We start from the raw sequence: 12,878 nt of genomic DNA on the forward strand, positions 1-12,878 counted from the left end.
TAACCGGAGTCTAACTGTAATACTTAATAGTTTCCTCTACTATTTAGCACTTAACGGGCCTTAGTAAATAAAACACTCTCTTTACTATCTAACCGCCAACTACTATAAAAAGCAGCATCTTTATAATATACCTCCGGCTCTTAACGATTGCGTATTAGTTTAAAATACTCTCCTATATGTTTAATCTATACCTTACCGCGTAAACAATTGTGTGCTAGTTTTAAAATACTCTTCTATATGCCTAATCTGTACCTTATCGCGTAAACAACTAATATTTAGCTTTATATTCTCCCTAGTAAGCTATATCCGCCTAAACCCTAACACAGCTTCGTCTATAAGATAAGTAACCTCCCTTTAATACAGAGTATATTAACTTAATGTTTAATCTAAAGGGGACCTAAATAGCGCTAGGGAAAGTAAGGACGAGTTAGATTATAAAGACGATTTTAACCTAACTGCCGCGTTATAGGTAAGAGAAGAGTACCTCTAAATATCATAACGGCGACGCATAAAAGAAAACCTACCTAAGAGATATAAGCCTATATTTGCGCTTTATAGGTCCATTTTACTAGCAAGGCTAGTAACTAACTCTAGGACTTATAATAGGCATCTTATTAACCTGTAGTTTGACCGCTTTCTAAGCCTTATTAAGGATATAATAAAAAGGCATAGTTAAAAGCCATTTTAAAGTAGCTAAAAGTAGTGTAAAAAAAGCTAATTGTATTCCTAACCCGGTGTCCGCTTATAAAGTATCTATATACTAGAAATATTATATTAAATTATTTACTAACAATCTTAATATTATATATAGCTATTTAATGCAATAGGGAACTTTAGGAATTACGCAATTATAAAGGCTTATATAATTATAAGGGAGGTATATAGGCTAGGGTTTAATAACGCGCCGAAACTAATTGTGGAACTATTAACTAATTATAATTTTATTATACTGGATTACACAAAGGTATTTTGCCTATACTATTTAGTAAAATACTAATAAGAGTTAATAGCTAAGTAATAACCGCTTCCGTTCTAACGCAATAGTTGCTAGTATAGCTAGTATATTTTATAGTAAAGGAAGGAACGGCCTTACCTAATTACCCTACTCTTATAATATATTTAAAAAGCTTACTAGCAACACTATTACTTTTATTTTAATAGTAATATCTATAAGAGTGGAACTGCATCAGGAAATGGAGGTTTCCTTTGCGGGCAACGCGCCCTCGCTTATTAGCCCGCCGCTTTATCCTAGCCCGTGCTTTAACCTCATCACATAAAAGCGTCCACTTCTCGCCGTTTTACTTTCCCTCCTCTATCTTCTCTTTCTCCCTAACGCCGCGCATCCCCCTTATTAGATATTATCGCCTCGGTTAAACCTCCTCGCTCCGCCCCTAAGCTATTTTATTCCCCTATCGGCATCCGCGCATATATAAGCCCTACTACTTCCCTTAATTTCCGTGTCTTAGACTAATAGTAGTATAGCGCCTTTTATGCTCTCTAATGACGACTTCCTCCCTTATACTCTTTTTATAGTAATAGATAAAGCAGCTCTTTCTATTCGTCCTTTCTGCAGCCCGACCTTAAGAGACTTGTCCCACTTACGCGTATAGGCATTCACGATATTTAAAGCTTTTCCCCCCTCCTATTTAAGTTATTCCTTCGCCTCTAGGGAGCTACTATCCGCAGCTGCCAATCGACAGGATCTATAGGAATTACCACGCCAGTAATACTGCCTGCTTTATTTTTCTAGAAAAGTCTCCTTCCTAGAGCAACAGCGCCTGGCCCCTCGCCGCCGCAAGCTCCCTTATATCACTGGACAGGCCTTATATCTTATTATATTTTAGCCGGCAACCCTACTTAATTATACGGACATCCTCTCCCCAAAATAGGCTATATGCTATTGGCCCTAAGTTACCTTAAGTTACGGAATTTATAACTTAATCCCTATTGGCATAGCTATAAATAGCTATAGGGGGCTGTATTAGGCATTATTTAAGCGGATATTATACAGAGCATTGCCTAGATGGCTATGCATGCCTACCTAGTAGTATAGTTGCATTGCCACGGTTTCAGAGACGCCGTTTAATCTACTAGTTTAGGGCTAAGGGGCTATTAGCTCTGCCTAAAACTCAGCAGTAGAGTAGTAAAGGATTAATAATCTAGGCTCCTAAGCTATAGGGCTATAGTAAAAACCACATAGATTAAAATTAAAAGGCTGCAGCTTTTGGGCGTATAATGGTTCAGCGGTATAACTATAAAGGAATCTCTAATACCAGCCAGCTACGTTAGAAGGGCGAGCATTATACAGCACCTTATGCAGTCTTTTACCTAGCATATTTATAGACATATATACAATTACCATATAAGTGGTAGGCGTATCTATTACTAGGCGGTTAGTATTAGAGAGCCCCATCCGCTACCAATAAGGACACTACCTCCTTCTATTATAAATAGCTCGTAACGCGCACGTATAAGTAGGGCTTTACCTACTAATATAAGCGGCGTAGAAGATTAGCTAGGTCGGTATTATTGGAAAGTAAATAGATATATTAGCGCCGTCCTTTACCAAGAAACGATGGTGGAGAATTTACGCCATTAACCTCCTAATAAGGAGCTAGATGCGACGGCTATGTTAGAGCTAAATACGCCAGCTTGGACGGGTAGATATAGTTTAACCGTAATTTGCTAAGGGTGTTAATTAAGCGTTAGAATTTAAGCCCTTACAAACCTTACCCTATAAACGGCAATTGACCCCAGTTTATGCCGGAGGCACGCGTATTAAATACTTTAATTTAATAAGAAACCTAGATAAGGGGCGAGGGGTAAGGGGTAATGGGCGAGAGCTAGTAGCGAAGGGAGGACTAACATATACTTAAAAAGACCTTTAATTCCCCCTTAAAGCTTTTAAAAGCTATAAAGTAATAGCAACTCTAACGATAATAATAACGCTAGCACTATTTTAATCTTCATTTCGTATCCCTCCTAAAATTTCGCTTAATAATAATAATTTCTACACTAGTCCCCCTAGAAAATTAACAGCTTTATCTTAGCACCATGCAATTATAACCCCTAAGAAAAGCGCGATCAGCAAGCCTGAAAGGAGAAGCAGGGGGGTACCTCTTTTCCCCCTAAAAAGTTAAGAAGTATTAGAAGCTTAGGCAATTAACGGCATATTATTCTACCTAGGGCCTTAGTTTAGAGATTCCGTCTAATAAAGCGCCTGTAGACCCTATATATGATTACAAGAAAGCTTATAAGAAGTATTATAAGGATAATAAGGATAATAAGGACAATGAGGAAGATTTCTATAGGGATAGAAATGACAGTTAAGCCGCTGGAGGGAGTAGTTGAGGTAATTATCCCAACGACTACCCCACCACTTTCCCTCTTTCCCCAGCAGTTCCAAATATGTAGTTTTAACAACTAGTAGTAAATCCAATAGTCCTCGAAGACGATACAGCCGATCTAGACTTGGAAACTAAGGGTGACTAAGCTAGTAACGCTAATAACGAAGCCGATAATCGGCTAATACCTCGCGGATTAGGTATACGCTTCCCCTTTTAATTTATAATAGCCTTATCTAATAATTAGTAGATGACGGAAATAACGGTAATAAGGATAATAAAGATAATAAGGAGCTGCCTTTATTAAAAGCGCTAGAAGAGGAGGTATATGCACCTACGTATAATTATACTATACCCTTAACGCCAGACGGCAACTAAACGAATAATTTAGCAGAGGGGTATTATATTAAAACCGTTCCGCAATTTAGGTAGGAGCTTAGGATATTAGCTACTGCCGGTTAAGGGTCTTTAGAAGCCCAAAAGTTAAAGAAGCGGAGGTTTAATTATATTAGGCAACTAGACGATATTAATTATATCTCTAATACTTCTATTAGCGAGAGCGGTAAGAGCCTATAACCTAGGAAGTAACGAAGCTTACCAGCTTCCCAGAAAACCTTACCTTCCGGCCCTCCTACCTTTAGCCTTAATAATGGTAATAAACGTATTAAGGAGCGAGCGGCCTTCGCTGCGTGGTCTGCTAGCCCTTCCCTTTAGCAATCTTTGTCTTCTTGTAATGTTAAATCACCGCAAAATAAGGTTAACAATAATCGTAATTAAATTCTCAACGATCTTATTAATGGCTCGGCTAAAGAATACGATTATAGCGATAATACTAAGAATAGCGAGGTTATAGACGAAGGTAATACTAAGAACTGCAACTACGGAAACGACGACAGCGGCGATACAGATAATAACGACACTAGGGATAGCGACAGTAGTAATAGCAATAAGAGTAATAAGGCCCATAGGTGTGCGGGGCAGCGAGGATCGCTAGCGCCCGTTAGTGGTAAATTAAAACCAAAGCGTGCTATAAAGCATCGTCTTCAGCGGTCTTACCTTTCCCCTTTAATTCTATCTATACACATATCCGACCGAAGTACTACGCTTAGCAGCGATTATTATAAGCGGGCTAGATCCCCTATATATAATCGCCTTTATGCCTAAAAGCCGCTATTAAACTTAGCCTCTAACTCTAACTCCAGTAAAGCGATACTAGGAGCCGTCTTAAATACTAATTTAAAAGAATGGTTAATCTAAGCAGCTCTTAGGCGCTAGGAAAATAGGTCGTATATACTAGATATCCCTCCTTAATAATTCCCTTTACCTTTTAACCTAGTTAAGTAGCCCTAGAAGCTAAAGCCCTAAGAGCTAAAGGCTAGAGTAAAATTCACTAAAAAGGAAGACGCGCTGCTTATTAAATTAAAGGAGGAAGATAATCTTCTATAGGAATAGATTAAAGACCACTTTCTAAAGAGAAGTCTTGGGTCACTATAGGCATATTATTATTCAAAATTAAAGGCCCGGCCTGCTATATAGAAGAGAAGAAGCTAGCCTACTAGGTGAAAGAGACAGTAATAATAGTAAGGCCCTTCTTTCTAGCTATGTATTCTATTTATGGCTTTATCTATTTATAGCGCATTTTCTATAACATCTTATAATTTCCCATTATTAGCCCCTTATCTCAGCACTATAATATAAAGCGGTTACGGCTTTAGCATATATTGCAAGCCTAGGAGGTATAAAGATATAAGCTTAGCAAGTTTCCACGCAAGCTTCTAATTGTTTTTAGGGACTAGGGTCCTATTAGTTTACAGCGTTTAAGGCGGGATAGGAATTTAATATTAGTGTTTTGGGAGGTATAAGTTTAAAATAACGTACTAGATCCTAGGCGGGTCTAGTTATATAGTAACGTATATTATAGGGTAGGGCTAATATCCGGGCCTAGTATATAGTAAGAACTTACTAGTATAGAAAGGAAGTAGATCTCTAAGAGGTCGAGGTATATAGGAAATAATTGCATTAATTAGCGGGAAGAAGAGTTAGCTAATCTATAGAATTTTATATCTATTATATTATTAAGAACTACGGACCTGCCAATTAATCTATATACTAAAGTTGGACTGCCTCTAGGTCAATCTTTGCCCATCCTTTAATTAATTAAAGGACTGCTTGCACCATACTAGTCCATAAATTTTAGACCACCACTTTCGCACTCCAAAAGCAGTTAGACTATCGTAGCGTCCCTATATACTTTAGCTATAGATAATAGTATTCTGCCGAAGGAGTCCTTTAAGTTAATATTAACACCCCTATACTTAACTAGAAGTTATACCACTGTATTATACTTATAATCAACAGCCCATAATAGTAGTATCCGACTTAAGCGGTCTCTTATATTAATATAAACATTTTTATATTCCAGAAGCAGTTAAACTACATCTTTATGCCCCTTTTCTGCGGCTAATAATAGCGGTGTCTAGCTGTTTCCCTACTTATAGTTCACATTAACGCTTTCTAAAAGTAGCCGCATTACTACCATCCGCCTAAACCTTATAGCGCATAACAGCTTATATAAAGAGTCCTCTAGGTTAAGACTGCTAAGTCCACTTCTAATTAATAGCCGTACCACTAATTCGTGTCCGTTTCTTACTGCCTATAATAAATCCGCACGCCTATAGTATCAATATTAAGTTACTACTCCAATTTTAGCGGCTTTAAGAGATTTTTAAGTAGTTATATCTTGTCCTTGTTTCGCAGCCTATATTAGTGCCGTGTTATCCTTCTATTTAACGTTATAGCGATAAAGGTAAGGATTTAAAATACTATAGAGGCGGTTATTTATCTAGGCGAAAGCGTTAATATCTCCCTTTACTTATAGGTTCTCGGCTATTAATAACAATATTTTATCCGGTAGATTAAGTAGCAATATTCTCTATAACTGTTTATTAGGACCATAAGTAGTTATGCTTAAGCGGCGAGAATACTTACTGCTAAAGTGGAAAATCTAGCTAGGGCAATTATTATAGTTCAATTAAAGGGCCTATTATGTCCCTTAAAACTAAGGTTAATTTTTCCAGAGAATAAATTTGTGTTAGCGTAAATCGAAATCTAAATTCCTTAAGCGCTGTGGCTTTAGGCAGTATGCCCTTAGCATACCACCATTAACCACTTATTGCTCCCGCTGACGCTATAGTACGCGCTAAGCAGAAATCTAATTTATAATATCTAAATCTATTCTACGCGTATAAGGTATAAGTAGCAGTTATTAGTAGTCCTTATATTCTAATTTACAAACTCTTCGTTTTAATCTTTACTTTTTCCCCTTATACGTCTTTTATAAGTTTAGAATGTATAGTAAGCTCTTATAACTCTTTAGCGACTTATTTAAACTTTATAAAACAGTATATAAGCCTATAAAGGATCCTTAAATACTAAACTATACTACTCTACGGGCTAAAAGACAAAAGAGAGAGTATGCCATTAATTTAATAAATTCTCCGCTTCCTAAAACGTCACCAGAACCGCTACCTGTTGGTTATAATATATCTTATTCCGTGCCCCTTAAGGGTTCTTTACAGGCGTTATCTATTAAGTAAATTCCGCCCTTTCTAGAAGGCAAGGCAACTAGAACTTCTGTGCGATAATATAATACCCTAAGGATAATCCTACGGCTAACACTAAGATAGTTAAGCTGTAGTGATGTTAACATATTGGATAAACAGGGCCTTAAGAGATCTCCAATAAGTAAGGCTTCTAAAGAAGATGGAATAAGACCTAAAACTAAAACAACTCTATTAAATAAGGGTGAAGTCCACGCATAAACTTAAGAAAAACGGCAATAACTAGGGTTTAGCAGACAAAGTAGCACGTTATTTAAAAAAGCTAATAAGCTTAGTAACCTAACCGGAGCTGAAATATTCATAATAGTGCATTATAAGGGAAAGCACTTCGTCTATATTTCTGATAAGAGCTTATCCTAGCTAGAAAGGCTTCCACAGGTAAAATATCTCCTTAGGAATTTCTTAATATGCTATTACTAATATTTTATAGGAATCTAAGGTTATTATTATCCCTACTAATATTAAAGCTTAGGAGAGCATGTTTTAAGTTAATCTTTAATAGGTATTTTCTAGGGGATTTAATAAGGATATTAAGTTACTGCTTTGGACTATCTATATATTTACTATAAATTTAAATTTTAAGTTCTATTTTATATTTATCTAAGTAGGGTTAATAGATGTAGTTTTTTATTAGCGAAGCGTAACCATGCTTTAAACCTATGAGCTATAATTTAATCTAACGTCCGTCCCTAGGTTAAGAGACGCACCCCATTAAGAGACAAATTTGCGGTTTTAACCTCTAAAGTCTCTTACTCGGGAGTTAATAAAGTCATACTTAATGTCTTCTTATTCTTCGGCTATTTCTTTATATGGAAACCACTCTACAGCGAGAAAATAACTGTATTTAGTCATGCTATTAATAGTCCTGTCAGTAGCGTCAAGAGCCACTTTAGCTGTTCCCCCCTGCTCTATTATAACTATAGGCTTAAGTATAAATTTTAGGGTCCCAGATTAATAGCTCTATTAAAAAAATATATAATTTAAAAGTTTTAAGACACTCTGCTTTTATAAACATGCATTTAGGGAATTTCGCTAGGTAGAGGAGGGGTATCTACTAAGGCGTAATAATTTAGTATATATTAATGTGCATTAGCGTGCTTATATTAAACTATATTTTTATAGTATTAATTTTAACACCATCCTATTTTTAGAATACATTTTAGCATCATTATAGCGCACGCAATCTCTTCCCCGCTTCCTATTATTAAATATTTTAAACATTAACCACCACCTTAAACCCTTCTAAGACGTCTATAAACATTTATTAAATTATACTGCGAGAGCACGGCAAACAAGATATGCCACTATATGTCTTTCCCTAAAAAGTATACGTGCAACTATATAGTCGACTATAAGATCTGGGACTATTGCCCAAACTTACTAGATAGTAAAACTCCTTACTCGGACTAAAAGCCGATAAAGGGTAAAAACGGAGCAATTATATAATTAGGTAGTTCCTTAGCGAAAGAAAATTGCCCCAACTGCACCTAATAGTATGTTCGATATTAAGTGTGCTTATTAACGTACTAATCTCTAAACCTATAAGACCGCCGTAAGTAACCCAAATGCCAATATTGTAAAGGCTAATACTGCTATTTTAGAGGGGTCAAAGGATTTAGGAGTGATTTAACGGCTCTCTAGACTTATTATTAGTAATAAAGTTTTTAGTGAAAATAATATACCTTTAAATATTTTTGCAACTTTATCTGCACTATAGTAATTTCCTTCCCAGCAGTTTATAATAATATAGCCTATAAGACCTAAGTATTCCATATTAGGGAATTAATAGCTTTTAAATAACTCTTTAATCTCTTTATTAGTCTAACCATTAAAAGGAGTCTGGCCACTCGCTACCTTATATAGGGTGGATTTAAGGGCGAAGATGTCTGCCTATACTAATAGTAGCTCTCTAGGGTATTAATAACTATAAGCCACAGTAATAAGGAGAGCAGAGCTATCTAAAGATAAGCCACTAAAGTCGGCGACTTTTGTATGCAAATCTTGGTCCAAGAAAATATTACAGCATTGTAGGTCCCTATGGATTACGCTGTTTAAATAGATAAAAGCAACCGTATCCGCAATTTCTTGTCCCTATTAAAGCCGCTATTCTAAAGTAACGTTGTCCTTATAATCCCGAAGATAAGCTTAGAGATTATAATTACTTATAAACTTAAACTAAATACTAGTATTATAACGCCCTTAATATTGTAAAAGCCCCATATTACCACCACGCTCGTTAAAGCGCTTGTATATAGCTCTTTTAATAAGAATTATATCGTCGTTTTTAAAGTGAGGGATTTTAATAATACTCCCTAATAAGGCGTCCAGACAGACAAAGCTAAAGTTTCCCTAGTTTACCAAATTATCTCTTATACAGCCCTTTGGCCATCTAATTTATATTTCTAAGGGTTCTTGAACCGCGGTATTATATAGAAGACGTTAGGTGGAACATAGATTAAGTAGAGTTATGCAGTCATTTATTACTAAGGGGCGGCTTATTAGGACTAGAGCCGTTTTAGGTTCTTAGCCACATTCCAGTAAAGTGCTTTGCCATATTAGCGCTGTTAAATCACATAATAAGGAATCGACTTTATGGTTAAGTCTCCTACGTTTACAGCTAATTTATATTAACTCGCACCTAAAATAGCATTACAGATTCACTAGTTCTTTCTAAGTTTAATCTATTAACGCCTCTATTGACATTTACAAGACCCTATTATAGAGAGTGGGCTCTATCTCCTGTATATTAGTCTCCCTATACTCCTAAGGGTTTATAAAGCACAGACTAGGATCACACAACTCCTTAAAGTATAATTCGCTCGTTCCTAAGCCATAGCTTACAGCCCTATACGCGTGTCATTAATTGAACATTTAGAGTTAGTATAGAAAATTCAAGGTTCGCTAAGAATATTGGAACTCTCGCAGCTTTCTGCTCCTTAATTGCCGCCCGGTATAGCCTTAAAAATCTAAGGATTTAGAAACCAAGGCGGCTAAAAATGGATATACCTAAAAATAGGCTATTCTTTAGGGTCTGGCTCGGTCCCCAACTCCGCATCATCCTTTACTCGCTTCACCATTATTTATTCCCTCCTATTACCATTACCACAGTAAGCTAATATAGACCAAGCCAGTTAAGTACTAGCACAAGGAGTGCCTCCTAGCGTTCCTAAATCATACCGTGCACTAGTAGATTATAGGAAAGTTCCTTACACTACCCTCCATCGTGCAAAGGGACAACGGTCGATCGAAGAGAAGGCTAAAAGCCAAGAGTATCTCAACCCATACGAAGATAAAGCCGTTATAGATTTCTTATTGCAAATGTCTCAAGCCTTTACTAAGCCTGGATACGCCCATTTATACGTATTAGGAATGATAAGAAGTCCATAGTAGAGTTGTAGTAGAGACTTCTCATAACAGCCTAAAACGAGGCTCTGTAGACAAGGTGCGAAAGATAATATCGTATATATATAATTTTCTGTTTAGCAAAGCTTATAAGCTTTAGATTAACTTTAATCTCTAATCTAAGTAGAAAGATATATATTTAGGAACGCGGTTATTTTATTTTGTTATATCTAACACAAAGTACCTATAATTTGTCTCTTTACGGGGTGCGTCTCTTAACCCAGGGACAGACGTTACTAAATTTTATACTGCATAATTTAGAACCTAATTCGCCATTAAATAATTAATATATCCACGCAGGTAGTGTATATTTTAATTTTACCCTTTAGTAATACAGGCGGGCTTGCAACTATTAGCTAATCCTAAACCTAGTATAATATATAGAGACTTCCTCTAACCAGATCTTTAGGGAGAGTAACTTCTATTCCATACCACAAATCGTTCCCTTTAAAAGACTCGTGATGCCGCTGTAGCAAAACCCCCCGGCGGTGCGATTCTGGGCTGCCATTGATTTAGTAGTAGGTACCATCATCAAATAATGCTTTTTTAAGAAGACGTCCTTTAGCATTACCGCCGCTGCTATCTAGCGTCTATATATTATAAATCCCCTTAAGAGTATCTAATAATAAAGACTGATCCGTTTTATAGACGAAGACATTTCCGGAGGAAATTTTACCGGGCGTCTAATTAAGCAGGGTGACATAACCATTCTCCTAGTACATTAGCAGTAAAGTACTACCGGAATGGGTAGATAATATTGGACTTCCCACTGTCTAGTTAGGCTGCGATTAACTATCTTTATATATAAGATCAGTAGACAGAAGAATATTATTATTACAAGTATTAGGAGGAAGAAGATATGTTATATACAGATCTTTAAATTTGGGGGTCCGTGGCACTTATAATAAGTTTAGTTAAATATTAGAGTTCTTAAAATAAGCACTTCTTACTATATCCTTAAGCAAATCCAGGAAATCCTTTAAGTACTCCACCGGTAGCAAGAACTAGTATTCTCTCTACCCATATATGCGCGGATGCGGATTATAAAAACTAAATAGTAATGCAAAATATCCAAGCTATATATAACATGGCTGTTAGTATTAATAAGGTGGCGTTATAAAATACTATAGGGAAGACTGCCTTAGAATAAGTTTATAGTACTGCTATAAAAGAGCCTAAAGGGAATGCGTAGAATTTATATAGGCAATATTAGACTGAATATACAATATAGTTTACTATTCCGTATTCCTGGTAATTTTATTAGCTTTTTTATTTTTAGTCTTTAGGTTATTTAATAGATATAATAAGCATAAAAAGTACCCTATTTACTCTTAAGGGGCTATATCAACAACTAATATGGGATTAATAGGGACATTGTTTAGTATTAGTCACGTAGGTTACTAGATTCGCGACCCCGCTTACCTATAAACAAAATACGCACGTGCCAGATATATATCCACTTTCATTAAACCAACCCTCCACGTAAGAATCGTCAGGTATTTACCCTAATTACTGCTTAGATATGCCTCTACATTAAGTACAATGCGCTTATAAGTGCTAGTATCTCTATGCTTTCCCTACTATATTTCATTTATAATTACCCTTTTTCTTTTAAGAGACACTACCTCCTCTCTTAGCTTCTAGTTGGCCTTCTCTAGTATCTTAATTCTACTTTAGGCCTATAGATAGCTTATCTATAGAGCAATAGCATAACTAGGATTGCTGCTATTAAATGTATTGTTAGTAATATCTAAGACGGTAAGTCCTAACCTAACTGCAATATATTTATATACTTACAATGACTTCTAGGTTATAACGCCGAGTTAATCTCTCTCGCACTTTAATTTAGAGCCTTAGTGGTTCCGGTTTTGGCTTTAGCTCTAGTGCCCTATTAGTAAGGCCTCTTACTGCTATAGCATGGAAAGCATTCCTTATCTTTAGAAGCGCCTTTCCCCTAATAGACACGCCCTTTGCTCTAAATCTCTCTACATATCCTTCTCCGTCACTTATTGTTTCGCTATTACTTATATTAATTATTCTTTTCGTAACATTTATTTTCAATGTTTAATTAGCTGACTTTAGGACAGAATATGTGCTGTAGATTACTTAAGAAGTGTTTTATATAGGCTCCTGGTAAGGGGACGTAAGGTCCTTTTATATTCTCCTTCCTACCTATGCGTAGGGCTAGACGGATCCTTAAACCCCACTAGCGGCATAATTAATACCTATTGCTATCCTATAGCCTAGGTTAACGCAAAACGTGTAGGTTACAACATATAAGCTTACTCCGCCTCTATAGGAGTAAGGCATTATATAGAAGAGGCTGTCGTTGCTTTCTTTCTAATATACTAGACCGTATCTTATATACAGCTAAGCCCGCTTTACTAATATTCCAAGATTTAGTTAGATAGGATCTCAATCTATATATCTTAAACTATAGCTTCCTATACTATAGCTAAGACGTTTATAGATTTATCTGCAATGGTTAAAGAGGCTTAAAGCGTCACTATAA

The 12,878-nt window shown here is 36.1% G+C and overlaps 3 protein-coding genes across 3 annotated transcripts; 1 reads left to right on the forward strand and 2 right to left on the reverse strand.

Moving 5' to 3' along the window:
- Nucleotides 1-5,832: 5,832 nt before the first annotated feature.
- Nucleotides 5,833-5,997, reverse strand: K441DRAFT_532261 (uncharacterized protein; the record flags this gene model as incomplete). The annotated part of the gene is made up of 1 exon (XM_067642230.1): nucleotides 5,833-5,997. A coding segment is annotated over one exon (165 nt), but the record flags the coding sequence as incomplete, so codon positions are not given.
- A 2,884-nt stretch (nucleotides 5,998-8,881) lies between these two features.
- Nucleotides 8,882-9,052, reverse strand: K441DRAFT_531752 (uncharacterized protein; the record flags this gene model as incomplete). Its single annotated transcript, XM_067642217.1, has 1 exon — nucleotides 8,882-9,052. A coding segment is annotated over one exon (171 nt), but the record flags the coding sequence as incomplete, so codon positions are not given.
- Nucleotides 9,053-10,099: 1,047 nt separating this feature from the next.
- Nucleotides 10,100-10,351, forward strand: K441DRAFT_532005 (uncharacterized protein; the record flags this gene model as incomplete). Its single annotated transcript, XM_067642222.1, has 1 exon — nucleotides 10,100-10,351. A coding segment is annotated over one exon (252 nt), but the record flags the coding sequence as incomplete, so codon positions are not given.
- Between the last annotated feature and the right edge of the window lie 2,527 nt (nucleotides 10,352-12,878).

Source organism: Cenococcum geophilum (genome assembly GCF_001692895.1).
Source record: "Cenococcum geophilum 1.58 unplaced genomic scaffold K441scaffold_1, whole genome shotgun sequence".
Taxonomy (NCBI): Eukaryota; Fungi; Ascomycota; class Dothideomycetes; order Gloniales; family Gloniaceae; genus Cenococcum; species Cenococcum geophilum.